The sequence below is a fragment of the Stegostoma tigrinum genome, chromosome 10, assembly GCF_030684315.1.
Source record: "Stegostoma tigrinum isolate sSteTig4 chromosome 10, sSteTig4.hap1, whole genome shotgun sequence".
Taxonomy (NCBI): domain Eukaryota; kingdom Metazoa; phylum Chordata; class Chondrichthyes; order Orectolobiformes; family Stegostomatidae; genus Stegostoma; species Stegostoma tigrinum.
Window position 1 is genome coordinate 62,287,852 of NC_081363.1, and position 21,195 is coordinate 62,309,046.

Below are 21,195 nucleotides of genomic sequence, written 5' to 3' on the forward strand. Positions count from 1 at the left end.
CTACCCTATGGCTTATCTTCTATCCTGATGACAGTCTCTCATTCCACTTCAAAGTCAGTTTGCATTTTGACATTTTGATCTGCAATGCACGACATCAGAATCAATGTAAATACAAAACTGCTTCAAACCAATACAGAATTTCTAATGCATGCACATTCTGAAAGACTGTCATTTCCAACTCATTTCTTGCCCTCTGTTTTGAAAGAAGAAAAGAAAGACTTGCATTTATATAACTACTTTCATGTCCAAAAAATGTGCAAAGCACTTCACAGTCATTAAAGTACTTTTGAATTATAATCACTGTTGTAATGCACTCAAATGCGGCAGTCAATTTTTGTACATGAACAGCAAAGATATATATAAATGCTTTATAGTGGTGATGGTTAAGGGTAAATGTTGACTAGAATATTGGATTGCTTCCTGTTCTCCTTTAAATAGTGCTGTGCGATCTTTTAAATCCAATGGAAAAGTTTGTAGGACTTTTGTTCAATGTTTCATCTGACCAAGATGATTTCAACAATTCAATCCTCCCTCGGTTCTGCCTCAACGCTGTATCCCACAGTGAAGTACTCCCTCAACACTATATCCCACAGTGCAGTACTCCCTCAACACTGTATCCCACAGTGCAGTTCTCCCTCAGTATCCCTCAACACTATATCCCACAGTGCAGTTCTCCCTCAGTATCCCTCAACACTATATTCCACAGTGCAGTACTCCCTCAACACTATATCTCACAGTGCAGTACTCCCTCAACACTATATCCCACAGTGCAGTTCTCCCTCAGTATCCCTCAACACTATATCCCACAGTGCAGTACTCCCTCAGTTCTCCCTCAGGACTCCCTGAACACTGTATCCCACAGTGCAGTACTCCCTCAGGACTCCCTCAACACTGTATCCCACAGTGCAGTACTCCCTCAGTACTCCCTCAACACTGTATCCCACAGTGCAGTACTCCCTCAGTTCTCCCTCAGTACCCCTTCAACACTGTATCCCACAGTGCAGTACTCCCTCAGTTCTCCCTCAGTATCCCTCAACATTATATCCCACAGTGCAGTACTCCCTCAGTACTCCCTCAACACTGTATCCCACAGTGCAGTACTCCCTCAGTACTTCCTCACCACTGTATCCCACAGTGCAGTACTCCCTCAACACTATATCCCACAGTGCAGTACTCCCTCAACACTATATTCCACAGTGCAGTACTCCCTCAACACTATATCCCACAGTGCAGTACTCCCTCAACACTATATCCCACAGTGCAGTACTCCCTCAACACTATATCCCACAGTGCAGTTCTCCCTCAGTATCCCTCAACACTATATCCCACAGTGCAGTACTCTCTCAACACTATATCCCACAGTGCAGTACTCCCTCAGTACTTCCTCACCACTGTATCCCACAGTGCAGTACTCCCTCAATACTCCCACAACGCTGAATCCAACAGTTCAGTACTCCCTCAGGACTCCCTGAACACTGTATCCCACAGTGCAGTACTCCCTCAGTTCTCCCTCAGGACTCCCTGAACACTGTATCCCACAGTGCAGTACTCCCTCAGGACTCCCTCAACACTGTATCCCACAGTGCAGTACTCCCTCAGTACTCCCTCAACACTGTATCCCACAGTGCAGTACTCCCTCAGTTCTCCCTCTGTACTCCCTCAACACTGTATCCCACAGTGCAGTACTCCCTCAGTACTCCCTCAACACTGTATCCCACAGTGCAGTACTCCCTCAGTACTCCCTCAGTACTCCCTCAACACTGTATCCCACAGTGCAGTACTCCCTCAGTACTCCCTCAACACTGTATCCCACAGTGCAGTACTCCCTCAGTACTTCCTCACCACTGTATCCCACAGTGCAGTACTCCCTCAACACTATATCCCACAGTGCAGTACTCCCTCAACACTATATTCCACAGTGCAGTACTCCCTCAACACTATATCCCACAGTGCAGTACTCCCTCAACACTATATCCCACAGTGCAGTACTCCCTCAACACTATATCCCACAGTGCAGTTCTCCCTCAGTATCCCTCAACACTATATCCCACAGTGCAGTACTCTCTCAACACTATATCCCACAGTGCAGTACTCCCTCAGTACTTCCTCACCACTGTATCCCACAGTGCAGTACTCCCTCAATACTCCCACAACGCTGAATCCAACAGTTCAGTACTCCCTCAATACTCCCTCAACACTGTATCCCACAGTGCAGTACTCCCTCAGTTCTCCCTCAGGACTCCCTGACCACTGTATCCCACAGTGCAGTACTCCCTCAGGACTCCCTCAACACTGTATCCCACAGTGCAGTACTCCCTCAGTACTCCCTCAACACTGTATCCCACAGTGCAGTACTCCCTCAGTTCTCCCTCTGTACTCCCTCAACACTGTATCCCACAGTGCAGTACTCCCTCAGTACTCCCTCAGTACTCCCTCAACACTGTATCCCACAGTGCAGTACTCCCTCAGTACTCCCTCAGTACTCCCTCAACACTGTATCCCACAGTGCAGTACTCCCTCAGTACTCCCTCAACACTGTATCCCACCGTGCAGTACTCGCTCAGTTCTCCCTCAGGACTCCCTGAACACTGTATCCCAAAGTGCGGTACTCCCTCAGGACTCCCTCAACACTGTATCCCACAGTGCAGTACTCCCTCAGTACTCCCTCAACACTGTATCCCACAGTGCAGTACTCCCTCAGTACCCCCTCAACACTATATCCCACAGTGCAGTACTCCTTCAACACTGTATCCCACAGTGCAGTTCTCCCTCAGTATCCCTCAACACTATATCCCACAGTGCAGTTCTCCCTCAGTATCCCTCAACACTATATTCCACAGTGCAGTACTCCCTCAACACTATATCCCACAGTGCAGTACTCCCTCAACACTATATCCCACAGTGCAGTTCTCCCTCAGTATCCCTCAACACTATATCCCACAGTGCAGTACTCCCTCAGTACTCCCTGAACACTGTATCCCACAGTGCAGTACTCGCTCAGTTCTCCCTCAGGACTCCCTGAACACTGTATCCCACAGTGCAGTACTCCCTCAGTTCTCCCTCAGTACCCCCTCAACACTGTATCCCACAGTGCAGTACTCCCTCAGTTCTCCCTCAGTATCCCTCAACACTATATCCCACAGTGCAGTACTCCCTCAGTACTCCCTCAACACTGTATCCCACAGTGCAGTACTCCCTCAGTACTCCCTCAGTACTTCCTCACCACTGTATCCCACAGTGCAGTACTCCCTCAACACTATATCCCACAGTGCAGTACTCCCTCAACACTATATTCCACAGTGCAGTACTCCCTCAACACTATATCCCACAGTGCAGTACTCCCTCAACACTATATCCCACAGTGCAGTTCTCCCTCAGTATCCCTCAACACTATATCCCACAGTGCAGTACTCCCTCAACACTATATCCCACAGTGCAGTTCTCCCTCAGTATCCCTCAACACTATATCCCACAGTGCAGTACTCCCTCAGTACTCCCTCAACACTGTATCCCACAGTGCAGTACTCGCTCAGTTCTCCCTCAGGACTCCCTGAACACTGTATCCCACAGTGCAGTACTCCCTCAGTTCTCCCTCAGTACCCCCTCAACACTGTATCCCACAGTGCAGTACTCCCTCAGTTCTCCCTCAGTATCCCTCAACACTATATCCCACAGTGCAGTACTCCCTCAGTACTCCCTCAACACTGTATGCCACAGTGCAGTACTCCCTCAGTACTCCCTCAGTACTTCCTCACCACTGTATCCCACAGTGCAGTACTCCCTCAACACTATATCCCACAGTGCAGTACTCCCTCAACACTATATTCCACAGTGCAGTACTCCCTCAACACTATATCCCACAGTGCAGTACTCCCTCAACACTATATCCCACAGTGCAGTTCTCCCTCAGTATCCCTCAACACTATATCCCACAGTGCAGTACTCTCTCAACACTATATCCCACAGTGCAGTACTCCCTCAGTACTTCCTCACCACTGTATCCCACAGTGCAGTACTCCCTCAATACACCCACAACGCTGTATCCAACAGTTCAGTACTCCCTCAATACTCCCTCAACACTGTATCCCACAGTGCAGTACTCCCTCAGTTCTCCCTCAGGACTCCCTGAACACTGTATCCCACAGTGCAGTACTCCCTCAGGACTCCCTCAACACTGTATCCCACAATGCAGTACTCCCTCAGTACTCCCTCAACACTGTATCCCACAGTGCAGTACTCCCTCAGTACTTCCTCACCACTGTATCCCACAGTGCAGTACTCCCTCAACACTATATCCCACAGTGCAGTACTCCCTCAACACTATATTCCACAGTGCAGTACTCCCTCAACACTATATCCCACAGTGCAGTTCTCCCTCAGTATCCCTCAACACTATATCCCACAGTGCAGTACTCTCTCAACACTATATCCCACAGTGCAGTACTCCCTCAGTACTTCCTCACCACTGTATCCCACAGTGCAGTACTCCCTCAATACACCCACAACGCTGTATCCAACAGTGCAGTACTCCCTCAATACTCCCTCAACACTGTATCCCACAGTGCAGTACTCCCTCAGTTCTCCCTCAGGACTCCCTGAACACTGTATCCCACAGTGCAGTACTCCCTCAGGACTCCCTCAACACTGTATCCCACAGTGCAGTACTCCCTCAGTACTCCCTCAACACTGTATCCCACAGTGCAGTACTCCCTCAGTTCTCCCTCAGTATCCCCCAACACTATATCCCACAGTGCAGTACTCCCTCAGTACTCCCTCAACACTGTATCCCACAGTGCAGTACTCCCTCAGTACTTCCTCACCACTGTATCCCACAGTGCAGTACTCCCTCAACACTATATCCCACAGTGCAGTACTCCCTCAACACTATATTCCACAGTGCAGTACTCCCTCAACACTATATCCCACAGTGCAGTACTCCCTCAACACTATACCCCACAGTGCAGTACTCCCTCAACACTATATCCCACAGTGCAGTTCTCCCTCAGTATCCCTCAACACTATATCCCACAGTGCAGTACTCTCTCAACACTATATCCCACAGTGCAGTACTCCCTCAGTACTTCCTCACCACTGTATCCCACAGTGCAGTACTCCCTCAATACTCCCACAACGCTGAATCCAACAGTTCAGTACTCCCTCAATACTCCCTCAACACTGTATCCCACAGTGCAGTACTCCCTCAGTTCTCCCTCAGGACTCCCTGAACACTGTATCCCACAGTGCAGTACTCCCTCAGGACTCCCTCATCACTGTATCCCACAGTGCAGTACTCCCTCAGTACTCCCTCAACACTGTATCCCACAGTGCAGTACTCCCTCAGTTCTCCCTCTGTACTCCCTCAACACTGTATCCCACAGTGCAGTACTCCCTCAGTACTCTCTCAACACTGTATCCCACAGTGCAGTACTCCCTCAGTACTCCCTCAACACTGTATCGCACAGTGCAGTACTCCCTCAGTACTCCCTCAACACTGTATCCCACCGTGCAGTACTCGCTCAGTTCTCCCTCAGGACTCCCTGAACACTGTATCCCACAGTGCGGTACTCCCTCAGGACTCCCTCAACACTGTATCCCACAGTGCAGTACTCCCTCAGTACTCCCTCAACACTGTATCCCACAGTGCAGTACTCCCTCAGTTCTCCTTCAGTACCCCCTCAACACTGTATCCCACAATGCAGTACTCCCTCAGTACTCCCTCAGTACTCCCTCAACACTGTATCCCACAGTGCAGTACTCCCTCAGTACTCCCTCAACACTGTATCCCACAGTGCAGTACTCCCTCAGTACTTCCTCACCACTGTATCCCACAGTGCAGTACTCCCTCAATACTCCCACAACGCTGAATCCAACAGTTCAGTACTCCCTCAGGACTCCCTGAACACTGTATCCCACAGTGCAGTACTCCCTCAGTTCTCCCTCAGGACTCCCTGAACACTGTATCCCACAGTGCAGTACTCCCTCAGGACTCCCTCAACACTGTATCCCACAGTGCAGTACTCCCTCAGTACTCCCTCAACACTGTATCCCACAGTGCAGTACTCCCTCAGTTCTCCCTCTGTACTCCCTCAACACTGTATCCCACAGTGCAGTACTCCCTCAGTACTCCCTCAACACTGTATCCCACAGTGCAGTACTCCCTCAGTACTCCCTCAGTACTCCCTCAACACTGTATCCCACAGTGCAGTACTCCCTCAGTACTCCCTCAACACTGTATCCCACAGTGCAGTACTCCCTCAGTACTTCCTCACCACTGTATCCCACAGTGCAGTACTCCCTCAACACTATATCCCACAGTGCAGTACTCCCTCAACACTATATCCCACAGTGCAGTACTCCCTCAACACTATATTCCACAGTGCAGTACTCCCTCAACACTATATCCCACAGTGCAGTACTCCCTCAACACTATATCCCACAGTGCAGTACTCCCTCAACACTATATCCCACAGTGCAGTTCTCCCTCAGTATCCCTCAACACTATATCCCACAGTGCAGTACTCTCTCAACACTATATCCCACAGTGCAGTACTCCCTCAGTACTTCCTCACCACTGTATCCCACAGTGCAGTACTCCCTCAATACTCCCACAACGCTGAATCCAACAGTTCAGTACTCCCTCAATACTCCCTCAACACTGTATCCCACAGTGCAGTACTCCCTCAGTTCTCCCTCAGGACTCCCTGACCACTGTATCCCACAGTGCAGTACTCCCTCAGGACTCCCTCAACACTGTATCCCACAGTGCAGTACTCCCTCAGTACTCCCTCAACACTGTATCCCACAGTGCAGTACTCCCTCAGTTCTCCCTCTGTACTCCCTCAACACTGTATCCCACAGTGCAGTACTCCCTCAGTACTCCCTCAGTACTCCCTCAACACTGTATCCCACAGTGCAGTACTCCCTCAGTACTCCCTCAACACTGTATCCCACAGTGCAGTACTCCCTCAGTACTCCCTCAACACTGTATCCCACCGTGCAGTACTCGCTCAGTTCTCCCTCAGGACTCCCTGAACACTGTATCCCACAGTGCGGTACTCCCTCAGGACTCCCTCAACACTGTATCCCACAGTGCAGTACTCCCTCAGTACTCCCTCAACACTGTATCCCACAGTGCAGTACTCCCTCAGTACCCCCTCAACACTATATCCCACAGTGCAGTACTCCTTCAACACTGTATCCCACAGTGCAGTTCTCCCTCAGTATCCCTCAACACTATATCCCACAGTGCAGTTCTCCCTCAGTATCCCTCAACACTATATTCCACAGTGCAGTACTCCCTCAACACTATATCCCACAGTGCAGTACTCCCTCAACACTATATCCCACAGTGCAGTTCTCCCTCAGTATCCCTCAACACTATATCCCACAGTGCAGTACTCCCTCAGTACTCCCTGAACACTGTATCCCACAGTGCAGTACTCGCTCAGTTCTCCCTCAGGACTCCCTGAACACTGTATCCCACAGTGCAGTACTCCCTCAGTTCTCCCTCAGTACCCCCTCAACACTGTATCCCACAGTGCAGTACTCCCTCAGTTCTCCCTCAGTATCCCTCAACACTATATCCCACAGTGCAGTACTCCCTCAGTACTCCCTCAACACTGTATCCCACAGTGCAGTACTCCCTCAGTACTCCCTCAGTACTTCCTCACCACTGTATCCCACAGTGCAGTACTCCCTCAACACTATATCCCACAGTGCAGTACTCCCTCAACACTATATTCCACAGTGCAGTACTCCCTCAACACTATATCCCACAGTGCAGTACTCCCTCAACACTATATCCCACAGTGCAGTTCTCCCTCAGTATCCCTCAACACTATATCCCACAGTGCAGTACTCCCTCAACACTATATCCCACAGTGCAGTTCTCCCTCAGTATCCCTCAACACTATATCCCACAGTGCAGTACTCCCTCAGTACTCCCTCAACACTGTATCCCACAGTGCAGTACTCGCTCAGTTCTCCCTCAGGACTCCCTGAACACTGTATCCCACAGTGCAGTACTCCCTCAGTTCACCCTCAGTACCCCCTCAACACTGTATCCCACAGTGCAGTACTCCCTCAGTTCTCCCTCAGTATCCCTCAACACTATATCCCACAGTGCAGTACTCCCTCAGTACTCCCTCAACACTGTATGCCACAGTGCAGTACTCCCTCAGTACTCCCTCTGTACTTCCTCACCACTGTATCCCACAGTGCAGTACTCCCTCAACACTATATCCCACAGTGCAGTACTCCCTCAACACTATATTCCACAGTGCAGTACTCCCTCAACACTATATCCCACAGTGCAGTACTCCCTCAACACTATATCCCACAGTGCAGTTCTCCCTCAGTATCCCTCAACACTATATCCCACAGTGCAGTACTCTCTCAACACTATATCCCACAGTGCAGTACTCCCTCAGTACTTCCTCACCACTGTATCCCACAGTGCAGTACTCCCTCAATACACCCACAACGCTGTATCCAACAGTTCAGTACTCCCTCAATACTCCCTCAACACTGTATCCCACAGTGCAGTACTCCCTCAGTTCTCCCTCAGGACTCCCTGAACACTGTATCCCACAGTGCAGTACTCCCTCAGGACTCCCTCAACACTGTATCCCACAGTGCAGTACTCCCTCAGTACTCCCTCAACACTGTATCCCACAGTGCAGTACTCCCTCAGTACTTCCTCACCACTGTATCCCACAGTGCAGTACTCCCTCAACACTATATCCCACAGTGCAGTACTCCCTCAACACTATATTCCACAGTGCAGTACTCCCTCAACACTATATCCCACAGTGCAGTTCTCCCTCAGTATCCCTCAACACTATATCCCACAGTGCAGTACTCTCTCAACACTATATCCCACAGTGCAGTACTCCCTCAGTACTTCCTCACCACTGTATCCCACAGTGCAGTACTCCCTCAATACACCCACAACGCTGTATCCAACAGTGCAGTACTCCCTCAATACTCCCTCAACACTGTATCCCACAGTGCAGTACTCCCTCAGTTCTCCCTCAGGACTCCCTGAACACTGTATCCCACAGTGCAGGACTCCCTCAACACTGTATCCCACAGTGCAGTACTCCCTCAGTACTCCCTCAACACTGTATCCCACAGTGCAGTACTCCCTCAGTTCTCCCTCAGTATCCCCCAACACTATATCCCACAGTGCAGTACTCCCTCAGTACTCCCTCAACACTGTATCCCACAGTGCAGTACTCCCTCAGTACTTCCTCACCACTGTATCCCACAGTGCAGTACTCCCTCAACACTATATCCCACAGTGCAGTACTCCCTCAACACTATATTCCACAGTGCAGTACTCCCTCAACACTATATCCCACAGTGCAGTACTCCCTCAACACTATACCCCACAGTGCAGTACTCCCTCAACACTATATCCCACAGTGCAGTTCTCCCTCAGTATCCCTCAACACTATATCCCACAGTGCAGTACTCTCTCAACACTATATCCCACAGTGCAGTACTCCCTCAGTACTTCCTCACCACTGTATCCCACAGTGCAGTACTCCCTCAATACTCCCACAACGCTGAATCCAACAGTTCAGTACTCCCTCAATACTCCCTCAACACTGTATCCCACAGTGCAGTACTCCCTCAGTTCTCCCTCAGGACTCCCTGAACACTGTATCCCACAGTGCAGTACTCCCTCAGGACTCCCTCATCACTGTATCCCACAGTGCAGTACTCCCTCAGTACTCCCTCAACACTGTATCCCACAGTGCAGTACTCCCTCAGTTCTCCCTCTGTACTCCCTCAACACTGTATCCCACAGTGCAGTACTCCCTCAGTACTCTCTCAACACTGTATCCCACAGTGCAGTACTCCCTCAGTACTCCCTCAACACTGTATCGCACAGTGCAGTACTCCCTCAGTACTCCCTCAACACTGTATCCCACCGTGCAGTACTCGCTCAGTTCTCCCTCAGGACTCCCTGAACACTGTATCCCACAGTGCGGTACTCCCTCAGGACTCCCTCAACACTGTATCCCACAGTGCTGTACTCCCTCAGTACTCCCTCAACACTGTATCCCACAGTGCAGTACTCCCTCAGTTCTCCTTCAGTACCCCCTCAACACTGTATCCCACAATGCAGTACTCCCTCAGTACTCCCTCAGTACTCCCTCAACACTGTATCCCACAGTGCAGTACTCCCTCAGTACTCCCTCAACACTGTATCCCACAGTGCAGTACTCCCTCAGTACTCCCTCAACACTGTATCCCACCGTGCAGTACTCCGTCAACACTGTATCCCACAGTGCAGTACTCGCTCAGTTCTCCCTCAGGTGTCACTCAGTTCTCTGTCTCCATACTGTGCTGAACAGTGCAGTACTCCCTCTGTCCTTACTCAGTACTTGCTCAACACTCGTGAACATTGTAGTAGTTCCTCAGTTATGCCTCAGTACACCCTCAGTATCACAAAGATCATATCATAGAATCCCTACAGTGTGGAAGAAGGCTATTCAGCACTTCAGGTCCACACTGACCCTTTGAAGTGCACCCTACCCAGACATACCCCCTACCCTATCTCTGTAACCCTTTATTTTCCGTGGATAATTCACTTAGGCTGCACATCCCTGGATGTTATGGGCAATTTAGCATGGCCAATTCATTTATCCTGCATATCTTTGGACAGTTCAGTACAGTGCTGAGAGAGAGCTGAGGGAGAACTGGGAGTACCGCACTGTTCAATATGGTTTTGAGGGAATATACAGTGAGTATGAAGAAGCACTGAGAGAGAACTGAGGAACTACTGCACTGTACAGTACAGTGTTGAGGAAATACAGAGCAAGAACTGAGGGAGTATTGCACAGTTCAGTACTCTCTCAGTTCTTCCTTGGTTCTGCCTCAGTTCTCCCTCAGTGCTCCCTCGACACCAAACTAAATTGTACAGCAACCAGCTTGTAACTGATGTCCATTTCAAGCCCACCGACTCCCACAGCTACCTAGAATACACCTCCTCCCACCCACCCTCCTGCAAAAATTCCATCCCCTATTCCCAATTCCTCCGCCTCCGCCGCATCTGCTCCCACGATAAGACATTCCACTCCCGCACGTCCCAGATGTCCAAGTTCTTTAAGGACCGCAACTTTCCCCCCACGGTGATTGAGAACGCCCTTGACCGCGTCTCCCGCATTTCCCGCGACACATCCCTCACACCCCGCCCCCGCCACAACCGCCCCAAGAGGATCCCCCTCGTTCTCACACACCACCCTACCAACCTCCGGATACAACGCATTATCCTCCGACACTTCCGCCATTTACAATCCGACCCCACCACCCAAGACATTTTTCCATCCCCTCCCCTGTCTGCTTTCCGGAGAGACCACTCTCTCCGTGACTCCCTTGTTCGCTCCACACTGCCCTCCAACCCCACCACACCCGGCACCTTCCCCTGCAACCGCAGGAAATGCTACACTTGTCCCCACACCTCCTCCCTCACCCCCATCCCAGGCCCCAAGATGACATTCCACATTAAGCAGAGGTTCACCTGCACATCTGCCAATGTGGTATACTGCATCCACTGTACCCGGTGCGGCTTCCTCTACATTGGGGAAACCAAGCAGAGGCTTGGGGACCGCTTTGCAGAACACCTCCGCTCAGTTCGCAACAAACAACTGCACCTCCCAGTCGCAAACCATTTCCACTCCCCCTCCCATTCTCTTGATGACATGTCCATCATGGGCCTCCTGCACTGCCACAATGATGCCACCCGAAGGTTGCAGGAACAGCAACTCATATTCCGCCTGGGAACCCTGCAGCCATATGGTATCAATGTGGACTTCACCAGTTTCAAAATCTCCCCTTCCCCCACTGCATCCCTAAACCAGCCCAGTTCATCCCCTCCCCCCACTGCACCACACAACCAGCCCAGCTCTTCCCCCCCACCCACTGCATCCCAAAACCAGTCCAACCTGTCTCTGCCTCCCTAACCGGTTCTTCCTCTCACCCATCCCTTCCTCCCACCCCAAGCCGCACCCCCAGCTACCTACTAACCTCATCCCACCTCCTTGACCTGTCCGTCTTCCCTGGACTGACCTATCCCCTCCCTACCTCCCCACCTACACCCTCTCCACCTATCTTCTTTACTCTCCATCTTCGGTCCGCCTCCCCCTCTCTCCCTATTTATTCCAGTTCCCTCCCCCCATCCCCCTCTCTGATGAAGGGTCTAGGCCCGAAACGTCAGCTTGTGTGCTCCTGAGATGCTGCTTGGCCTGCTGTGTTCATCCAGCCTCACATTTTATTATCTTGGAATCTCCAGCATCTGCAGTTCCCATTATCTCTAAATTGTACAGTACTCCCTCAACAGTGTAGTATTCCCTGAGTTCTAACCCAACACAAGAATGAACAGTGCAGTACACCCTCAGTACTCCCTCAGTTCTCCCTCAGCACTGCACTGAACAGTGCAGTACTCCCTCTTGCTCCCTCAATGTTCCTTCACTGCACCCCAGTATTCCCTAATACCATACTAAACAGTGCTGTGCCCTCTCAACTTTGTACAGAAGCGCCATGTAAATACTGGGCTCAAGTCCTTTTTGATTGGATTAGAAACTAGAACATCGTCACAAAACCAAACACAACATCTAGTTGCATTCATTGTTAAGTTTTTAAAATAGCCGTAAATTCAGTCATCAAGAGAAGACTTGTTTGTCATGACATGATTTAATATGAATGCATTACCATTGTGATTATGATAATGGTGGAAGGTCAATTAAATGAACCTTCTTCATCTGGCAGTTCTTAGTCTCCATTCTGCCTTATATATTATATTGAAAACTTCACCATTGAACATTTAAATTAAACTGTGCAGCATTGTTCTTGGATACACCAAGAATACAAGCATTATTTCAATTAAGCATGAAATTTATTCAATAGATCTTGAGCTTGAACCTGTACTGAAAACCCTGTTTTACTTTAATCTTACATTCTAATGTTCCAATGTCAAAATATGTGTGAGATCTGAAAAGGATCTGACCTGAGGAGATTATTGCAAGGTATACTTTACGCTGTTGGTCAGAGCTACAGTGGATCACTCAGTTATGACCAATAGATTTTAGGATTGAAGAGATGTGAAGTTTAACCAAGATGTACATAAAGGGGATAGCTTGCAACTGAATAATAGAACAGTTATATCTCTGACCATATGAGCGCAATATGAATGACTGGATACCCAGGAAGGTCTTATTATACAAGAAACCACTTATTAGCCCAATACACACACTAATTGAATAAAGGCCTTAACAAAAAGTATGCAATCTACTATGTTGACTGTTGGCTCTCAGACTGATATTAAGTACAACTATTGGTGTTCTTAAAAGTGTTATGCTGTCACCTATGTTAGATTATTTGCTTTGTCCCTTGAAAAATAATTCGAAGCAGCAAGGAATGCTAATATAAAACTAAAGTAAAATTTGACATATTTCAGAAATCTGAAATAAAACACTCTGCTGGTCAGGCAGCGCCTGTGCAGAAAGTAGCACTGCCTGTATGAAAAGCTCACTATTTTCCTCTCAGCAGATGCCTATTAACTTTCTGAGTATTTCCTGTTTGTTGAATTTTGTGTAAGTGACGTGCAGGTGTTTGAAAATATTTCACAGCTGTAAATTCAGTTTTATTCTTTTTTATCAGGAGATGTGTCCATCAGCATTTCAGTGTCGAACTGCCAGATTCAGGAGAATGTGGTGAGTAGTGTTTGCTGAAGTTAAAGGAACATTGTTGTTTACAAAGTGCAATGATAACCCATTACTAAAACCCAACTGTGCCATTACATTATCATACTTCAGAGACTGTTACTTTTCCTTAGCGCTGCCTATTCTGTTTGTCCAGTCTGTTTAAAAGAACAGTTGGTCTGGGAGGACTATTCAATTGTCCCATCCAAGATACTGTAAATAAAATTAGCTCCATTGTAGCAGCAACTGATTCTTAATCCTTCATAGTCAACAGCATTGATAATTCCAACATGTCTTCCTGAAAGACTGTAGCTCACATATCTCGTAATCTAAGCTCAATTTTTAATGTATCACATTCGAGTGACTGTTTCACCATAGTGAGTTCTGATGGATTGTGTTGCAAAGGTAACTATTCTGAAGAAGTTAATATCTATATTGCATTGAATTCCACACAAACTGATATTGTTTGAAGTCAACCTCTTTGGTTGGGGCAGTTGAGTTCTGTGTGATACCAGATGGGCATGCATATATTTTGTGCAGCTCTCAAGAGTGCTTAGTAATTATGCCTAGCAAACTATTCCTATAATACAATAAACAAACTTGTTTTGTTAGACAAGTGCCTCCTCTGCTTGGACTCATCAGTGATTTATCCCCTCCCATTGATAACTAAATAAGTCTGAGATCAATCATTGTGAAAGGATTATTGTGGCAGCAAACTACCCAAACCAGAACACCACTGGTCGTTTGACAGGACTATTATACATGGTGAATAACAAAGCTAAAAAGTAAAATAAACATATACTTTTTTAAAATTTCAGATGTAAACCATTTTCTTTTTAGAATGCCAAAGGGAAAGGTTAAAAATGCGTGTTAGTTCACAGACAGAAGGTTCCTAAAATTGGATGTCACAGAGATGTTTGGAGAAGCAATGGCCTGCTGGTATTATTGCCAGAATATTAACTCAGAGACTCAGCACATGTTCTGGGGACCTAGATTCAAATCTTGCCATTGCAGATGGTGGAATTTGAATTTAAAAAAAAACCTGGAATTAAGAGTCTACTGATGAAATCACTGCCAATTTTTGGAAACCACATCTGATTCATGAATTTCCTTCAGGGAAGGAAATCTGCCATCCTCACCTGGTCTGGCTTACATGCAATACATTTTTTTATTCATTTATTCATTCATGGAATGAGGGTGTCACTGGTTAGGCAGCATTTATTGCCCATTCCTAATTATCCAGAGGGCGGTTCAGAGTCAACCACATTGGTGTGGGTCTGGAGTCACATGTAGGCCAGGCCAGGTAAGGATGTCCGTTTCCTTCCCTAATGGACATTAGTGAACCAGATTGGTTTGCTGGATAATTGATAATGGATTCTTGGTTATCATTAGACTGTTAATTGCAGATATTTATTGAATTCAAACCCCAACATCTGTCGTGGTGGGATTTGAACCCAGGTCCCCAGAACATGATCTGGATCTCTGAATTTACAGTACACTGATAATACCATTGCCTCCCCATTCCAGACTCACAATAATGTGGTTGACTCTGAAATTGCCTGGCAAGCCACTCAGTTGTATCAATCGCTACAAAGAAATGAAATCAGACAGACCACCTGGCATTGACCTAGACGTTAAAAAAGCCAATGGCAGAAACGGCCCTGTCAACCCTGCAAAGTGCTCTTTATGAGTATCTGGGGACTAGTACCAAAATTGGGACGGCTGTCTCACAGACTAGTCAAGCAACAGCTTGACAGACCTACTCAGTGAATCATACCTTACAATGTCTCAGACATCACCACCACCATCCCTGGGTATGTCCTGTCTCACAGGCAGGACCGACCCAAAAGAGGTGGTGACTCAGTGGAATATAGTCAGGAAAGAGTTGCCCTGGGAGTCCTTAACATTGACTTTGAATCCCATGAAGTCTCATGGCTTAGGTTAAACATGGACAAGGAAACCTCCTGCTGATTACCAAGCACCATCCTCCCTCAGCTGATGAATTAGTACTCCTCCATGTTGAACAACATTTGGAGGAAGCATTGAGTTTGGCAAAAGCACAAAATGTACTCTGGGTGGGGGATTTCACTGTCCACCAACAAGAGTGGCTTGGCAACAGTACTACAGATAGAGCTGGTCAGCTCCTATAGGACATAGCTGCTAGACTTGGTCTGCGGCAGGTAGTGAGAGAACCAACATGAGAGAAAAACACACTTGACCTCATCCTCACCAATTTTCCAGCTGCAGATACATCTGTCATTGATAGAATTAATAAGAGTGACCTTCGCACAGTCCTCTGAGAGACAACGTCTGACATCCACATTGAGAACACCCTCATGGAATCATAGAATCCCTACAGTGCTGATAAAGGGCTTTCGGCCCATCGAGTCTGCACCCACCCTCCAAAGAACATCCCACCTGGACCCACCTCCCCACCCTATCCCTGTAACATTTCCTGTGGCTAATCCACCTAGCATGCACATCTCTAGACATTACAGGGCAATTTAGCATGGCCAGTCCACCTAATCTGCACAACTTTGGACTGTAAAGGAAACTGGAGCACCTGGAGAAACCCACACAGATACGGGAAGAATGTGCAAACTCCACACAGACAATCATCCAAGGCTGAATTCGATCTCGGGTATCTGGCACTGTGAGCTAGCAGTGCTAACAACTTCCCTCCAACATGCTTTTTGGCACTATCACCATGCTAAATGGGACAGACTTTGAACAGATTCCTCAACAGCAGCAAAATTGTACTCCAGCACAATCTGCAACTTCATGGCCCAGCATAGCCCCCACCTAACCATTACTATCAAGGTAGGGGATCAACCCTGGTTTAGTAGTAGAGTGTAGCATGGTATACCAGGAGCAGCACTAGCCCTACCTGCAAAGGTGTTAGCCTGCTGAAGCTACACACAGGATTACTTGAATGCCAAACAACAGCAAGTGTTTGATAGAGCTAACCATACCAACGGATCAGGTTTAAGCTCAGCAGCCCTGCTGCATCCAGTCATGAATGGTGAGCGGCAATTAAACAACTCACTGGAGAAGAACACTCTACAAATATCCCCAGCGTCACTAATGGAAGAGACCAATACATCAATGCAAGTAAAAAAAATAGCCTGAAGCATTCACAGCTATATAAATACAGCGCTACAAGAGCTGATCAGAGGCCAGGAACATTGTGAAGAGTAAAGGACTTCCTGACTCCCCAAAGCCTGTCCACCATCTACAAGGCACAAGTCAGGAAGGAGTGTGATGGAATACTCTCCACTTGCCTGGATGAGTGCAGCCCCGACAACACTCGAGAAGCAAGATGCCATCCAGACAAAGCAGCAGCTTGATTTGTGCTACATCCACAAGCTTCCACTCCGTCCACCAACAGTGCTCAGTAACAATATTGTATACTATCTACAAGATGCACTGCATAAATTCACCAAAGACCTTTACATAACACCTTCTAAAACCTCAACCACTACCCTCTAGAAGGACAAGGAAAACAGATATGTGGGAATACCACCACCTGCAAGTTCCCCTCGAAGTCACTCACCATCCTGACTTGGAAATATATCACCATTTCTTCACTGCCACTGGGTCAAAATCCTTCCTTGTGCCTTGTAGATAGTGGTCAGGATTTAGGGAGTCAGGAGATGAGTTACTCTCCACAGTATTCCTTACCTATGACCAGGTCTTGCAGCCACTGCATTTATATAGCTGCGAATGCTTCAGGCTTTTTGTTTGCACTGATGCATTGGTCACTTCCATAAGAGAAGGTGGGGATATTTGTGGAGCCTCCTCCTCCAGTGAGTTGTTTAAATGTGCTCCATCATTCACAACTGGATATAGCAGGTCAACCCACAGCAGGTGGACTGCATTGGCTCAAGAACACAGCTCACTATCACCTCCTTAAGGGCAAGTCAGGATTGGCAATAATTGCTGATGAACCGGTGATGACCGTGACCCTCAGTGAATAATAAAAGAGGTGGTCACACTGTGTCTGCCCCTTGCCCACCTCTGTGGATATTTTTGGAATGGCATGGGATGGTTGGTGCCAAGTATCCATTCCAGGTGATACAAGGCAGTCTTGTGGTCAAACTGTGGGATATTTCCTAGATAGGTTACCTACAACCATTGGTAGCACCCCGTGTCTCTCCACCCACTCTGTCAATCTTGGTCCCCGTTTGCAGAGCCTGTGTGTGGTCAGGCAGTTCAAACAGTGTCCTGCCCTTCTCAGTGGAATGGCTCAACAGGAAATCTGTCTGCCATTTCTTTAAAACTAATGTGAAATTAACAGCAAATTTAAAATAGGTTGCGGATTTATCATTGGCATTGCCATCTCTGTAAAAGACATCATCATTCTGGGAAATGAATCACGCTAAATCACACTACTCTTTCTCTCATCATTTTATCAAAAATACTTTTAACTTGAAAAACGTGCTTTTTATATTGAGTAATGTGATTGGGGCACTATAAGCGTACGTAGTAGCCAAATGTCAAATACCTATTTATATTTGATGGGTGAGGATGAGTTTCAGACAGATGAGTGATGCTGCCTTCAATGAGTTGCGTTGGTGATTTTAACACATTAAACAACTGACTGCTTCTTACCCATCTATTACATTTTCAGTTGATGTCCTGAGGGTAAAAAACATGCAAGAAAACTGCAATGCTTCAAAATGAATTAGCTTTATTTTCTTGTCTTAGAACTAAACAGGCAAAGCGGCATGAAAAATATCTTAAGGAGAGTACTGAAAATGACGTCTATTCATGAAACACTATGATTTCTGATCTTTAAAGTGAAAAGCTCCTTACAGGGCATCTATCCTTTTATAAATACCTTAGGTTATATGTTGTACAGTCACGACTTTTAGCTTAATCTTTATAAAAATTTTGCATATATCTTCACTTAAGCAATGCCTGTTTGTGTTAAAAAAAATGAACATCAGAATAGTACAGCGCATAGGAACTCAATCAGACCATTGAGCCTACACTAGCTTTTTCCAAGAGCAATCCAGCTTGTCTTACTTAACCCACTCTTTCCTCAGATCCGTGATGATTTTATCATTCAAGTATTTATCCAATTCTCTTTTGAAAGCTACTATTGTATTCATTTCTAGCAACTTGCAAACACCAAGCACATGCATGAAAAGATTTTCCTCATTTTTTTTCAGACCCCTTTGCCAATCCCCTTAAATTTGTTACCCCCATATTAATCTTCCACCAATTGGCATCACTCTCTCTTTATTTACTCCTCCTAAGACACTCATGATTTTAAATACCTCTATCCATTGTGCTCTCAACATTCTCCCCTGTAAGGAAAGCAACTTTGCCTTTTCTAACCCATTATTGTAAATGTCACCCCTCACTCCTGGAACCTTAATAGTAAATCTTGTCTGTATCCTCTCGAGAGGCTCATGTCCTTCTTAAAGTGTGGAGCCCAGAATTTGCAATTATGCTGCAGCTGGAAAAACCCACAGCAGAGTTTTATCTGAATCTGCAGTTTCCGACAGCTGGCCTACAAAAAAGTCTTCTGGCTGTCCATCATGACCGTACTTTTCCTGTCCAACTTCATTGCTCCTAACACAAGACTTCCTGAGAACCCTAAGTCAGCATGGGTGTTTTTCCAATTAAACTTTCACTTGTGACGATTTCACATAACAGTGGTTTCACTTTATTCATGTGTGCAATGTTGTTACTTGTTGAGACTAGCTTAGTCACAGAGCTAAACATACTGACACACCTCAAAGTTGGCAAGCCTTTGATGGTTACAGGGGAGTTACAGATCTTGTCATTATGGTGGAAGAAACAATGTAGCATTTTACCTCCACTCTGTTTTGAATACTCTTATTGGTGCCCAGTGTTGTCGTCACCACTCTGAATTTGCAGATGCAGCAGCCCTCCTTTCTATGTATTATAAAGGACATTGGCTGATATAACTTTTGAGGTGAGGAGAGTTAATTGAAACATGACAGATAAACTTGAAATTCTGCAGATATCCTTTGGCCAACATCCTGAGATGGACCCACGCTTCAATTGTACTGAGATAGCCCTTTTGCCTCCTAATTTTCTTCATTGACTTATTATTGCCCCCTTTCTACATCCTGAAATCCAGGCACTTCCCATTTCATTCCTTGATCTCCCTGACGCCAATCTACCCACCCCAATGCTACCACTGACTCTCCCTTCTCAGTTCTGAGTCTCAATGCTGGCTGCCATTCTCCTGTTCCCTCCCATGAGCTACAGAATTCTAAAAAAAATCAAAACATCTGACCACAGTTTCAGCTATACAAAGTCAACTGTTACTTATCACCATTAAACAAACACAAGAGGCATGCCATAAGTCACAGGCCTGTTCATGAAGGCAGGATATGAGTGCAAACAGATTTAATAAAATGAATACAAATGGGTACGAGTCTGGCATGAAACAGTATGAGGCACACCCTGCCACAAACACACCTCTGACTTAATTGCTAACTTTGAAGTTTCCATCAGGAGAGTGAAATTTCAGCTCCCACCCAACTAAATCACCCCACTATCCACCTTTCCCACTATTGCAGGCCTCATAAGAACCCCTTAGTGTTTGGGGAAACTGGCTTTTGGATTCTACCTCCACTTTTAAAGTTCAGGATCTGATGCTTTATTAACCTGCCCTGCTACTTTCAATCTTTGTATGCAAACACCTCTCGGTCTCCCTGTTCTTGTACTCCCTTTCAAATTGTACCATTTAGCCTGTTTTCATTCTCCTCATTCCTTCTACAGAAATTTATCATCCCACACTTTCCTCACTGAATTTCATTTGCCATGTGTCTGCCCATTCACCAGCCTGCCAATGTCATCTTAAAGTCTATCACTATCTTCTTCACAGTTTACAACATTTCAAGTTTCATTTCAGCTGCAATTTTTGAAATTTTGCCCAGCACCCCCAACCCTAATCCTTAATGTATCAAAAACAGCCATGGTCCCAGTAATAAAACCTGGGGAACATGGTTGATGATCTCTAAATATAGCTTATGAAACCTTTCACCATTGTGTGCTATTAAATATTATTCAGTGTTGGAGATGAACAATATTTGACAGCAATGTGTAAGAGTTTAAATTTTGGCATTTCAGGATTAAATGCGGAGTTTGTAATTTAAATGTGATTTTCATCTGGTTGAGGAAGTCTTTTTCTCAGTAATGAGGCTTATGTAAGCTATTGTAGCAAATGTCAGATATAACTGTCTTCCAACAGGACATCAGCACAGTGTATCAAATATTTCCGGATGAAGTACTGGGATCCGGTCAGTTTGGAATCGTTTATGGAGGTAATAAAACTTAGCGTATTGTCCAGAAATTACCATATTTTAACAGCATCAATTGTGATTGTAGACACAGGCAACTGAACAGCTATATTCTAAAGATACTCACTCAGTTGGAAGTAACTAATTATATTGAACAATTTGCATTTTTTAAATAATCTGTAAACTTTATTTTCTCCATTCAT

The 21,195-nt window shown here is 46.6% G+C and overlaps 1 protein-coding gene across 1 annotated transcript in view; it reads left to right on the forward strand.

Moving 5' to 3' along the window:
• Window positions 1-21,195, forward strand: part of prkd1 (protein kinase D1) — a 323,251-nt gene that overhangs the window by 287,681 nt on the left and 14,375 nt on the right. The window contains exons 12-13 of the mRNA XM_059649207.1: window positions 13,669-13,721; window positions 20,944-21,016. Coding sequence (XP_059505190.1) covers window positions 13,669-13,721; window positions 20,944-21,016 — 126 coding nt within the window. The remainder of the gene's footprint in view (window positions 1-13,668; window positions 13,722-20,943; window positions 21,017-21,195) is intronic.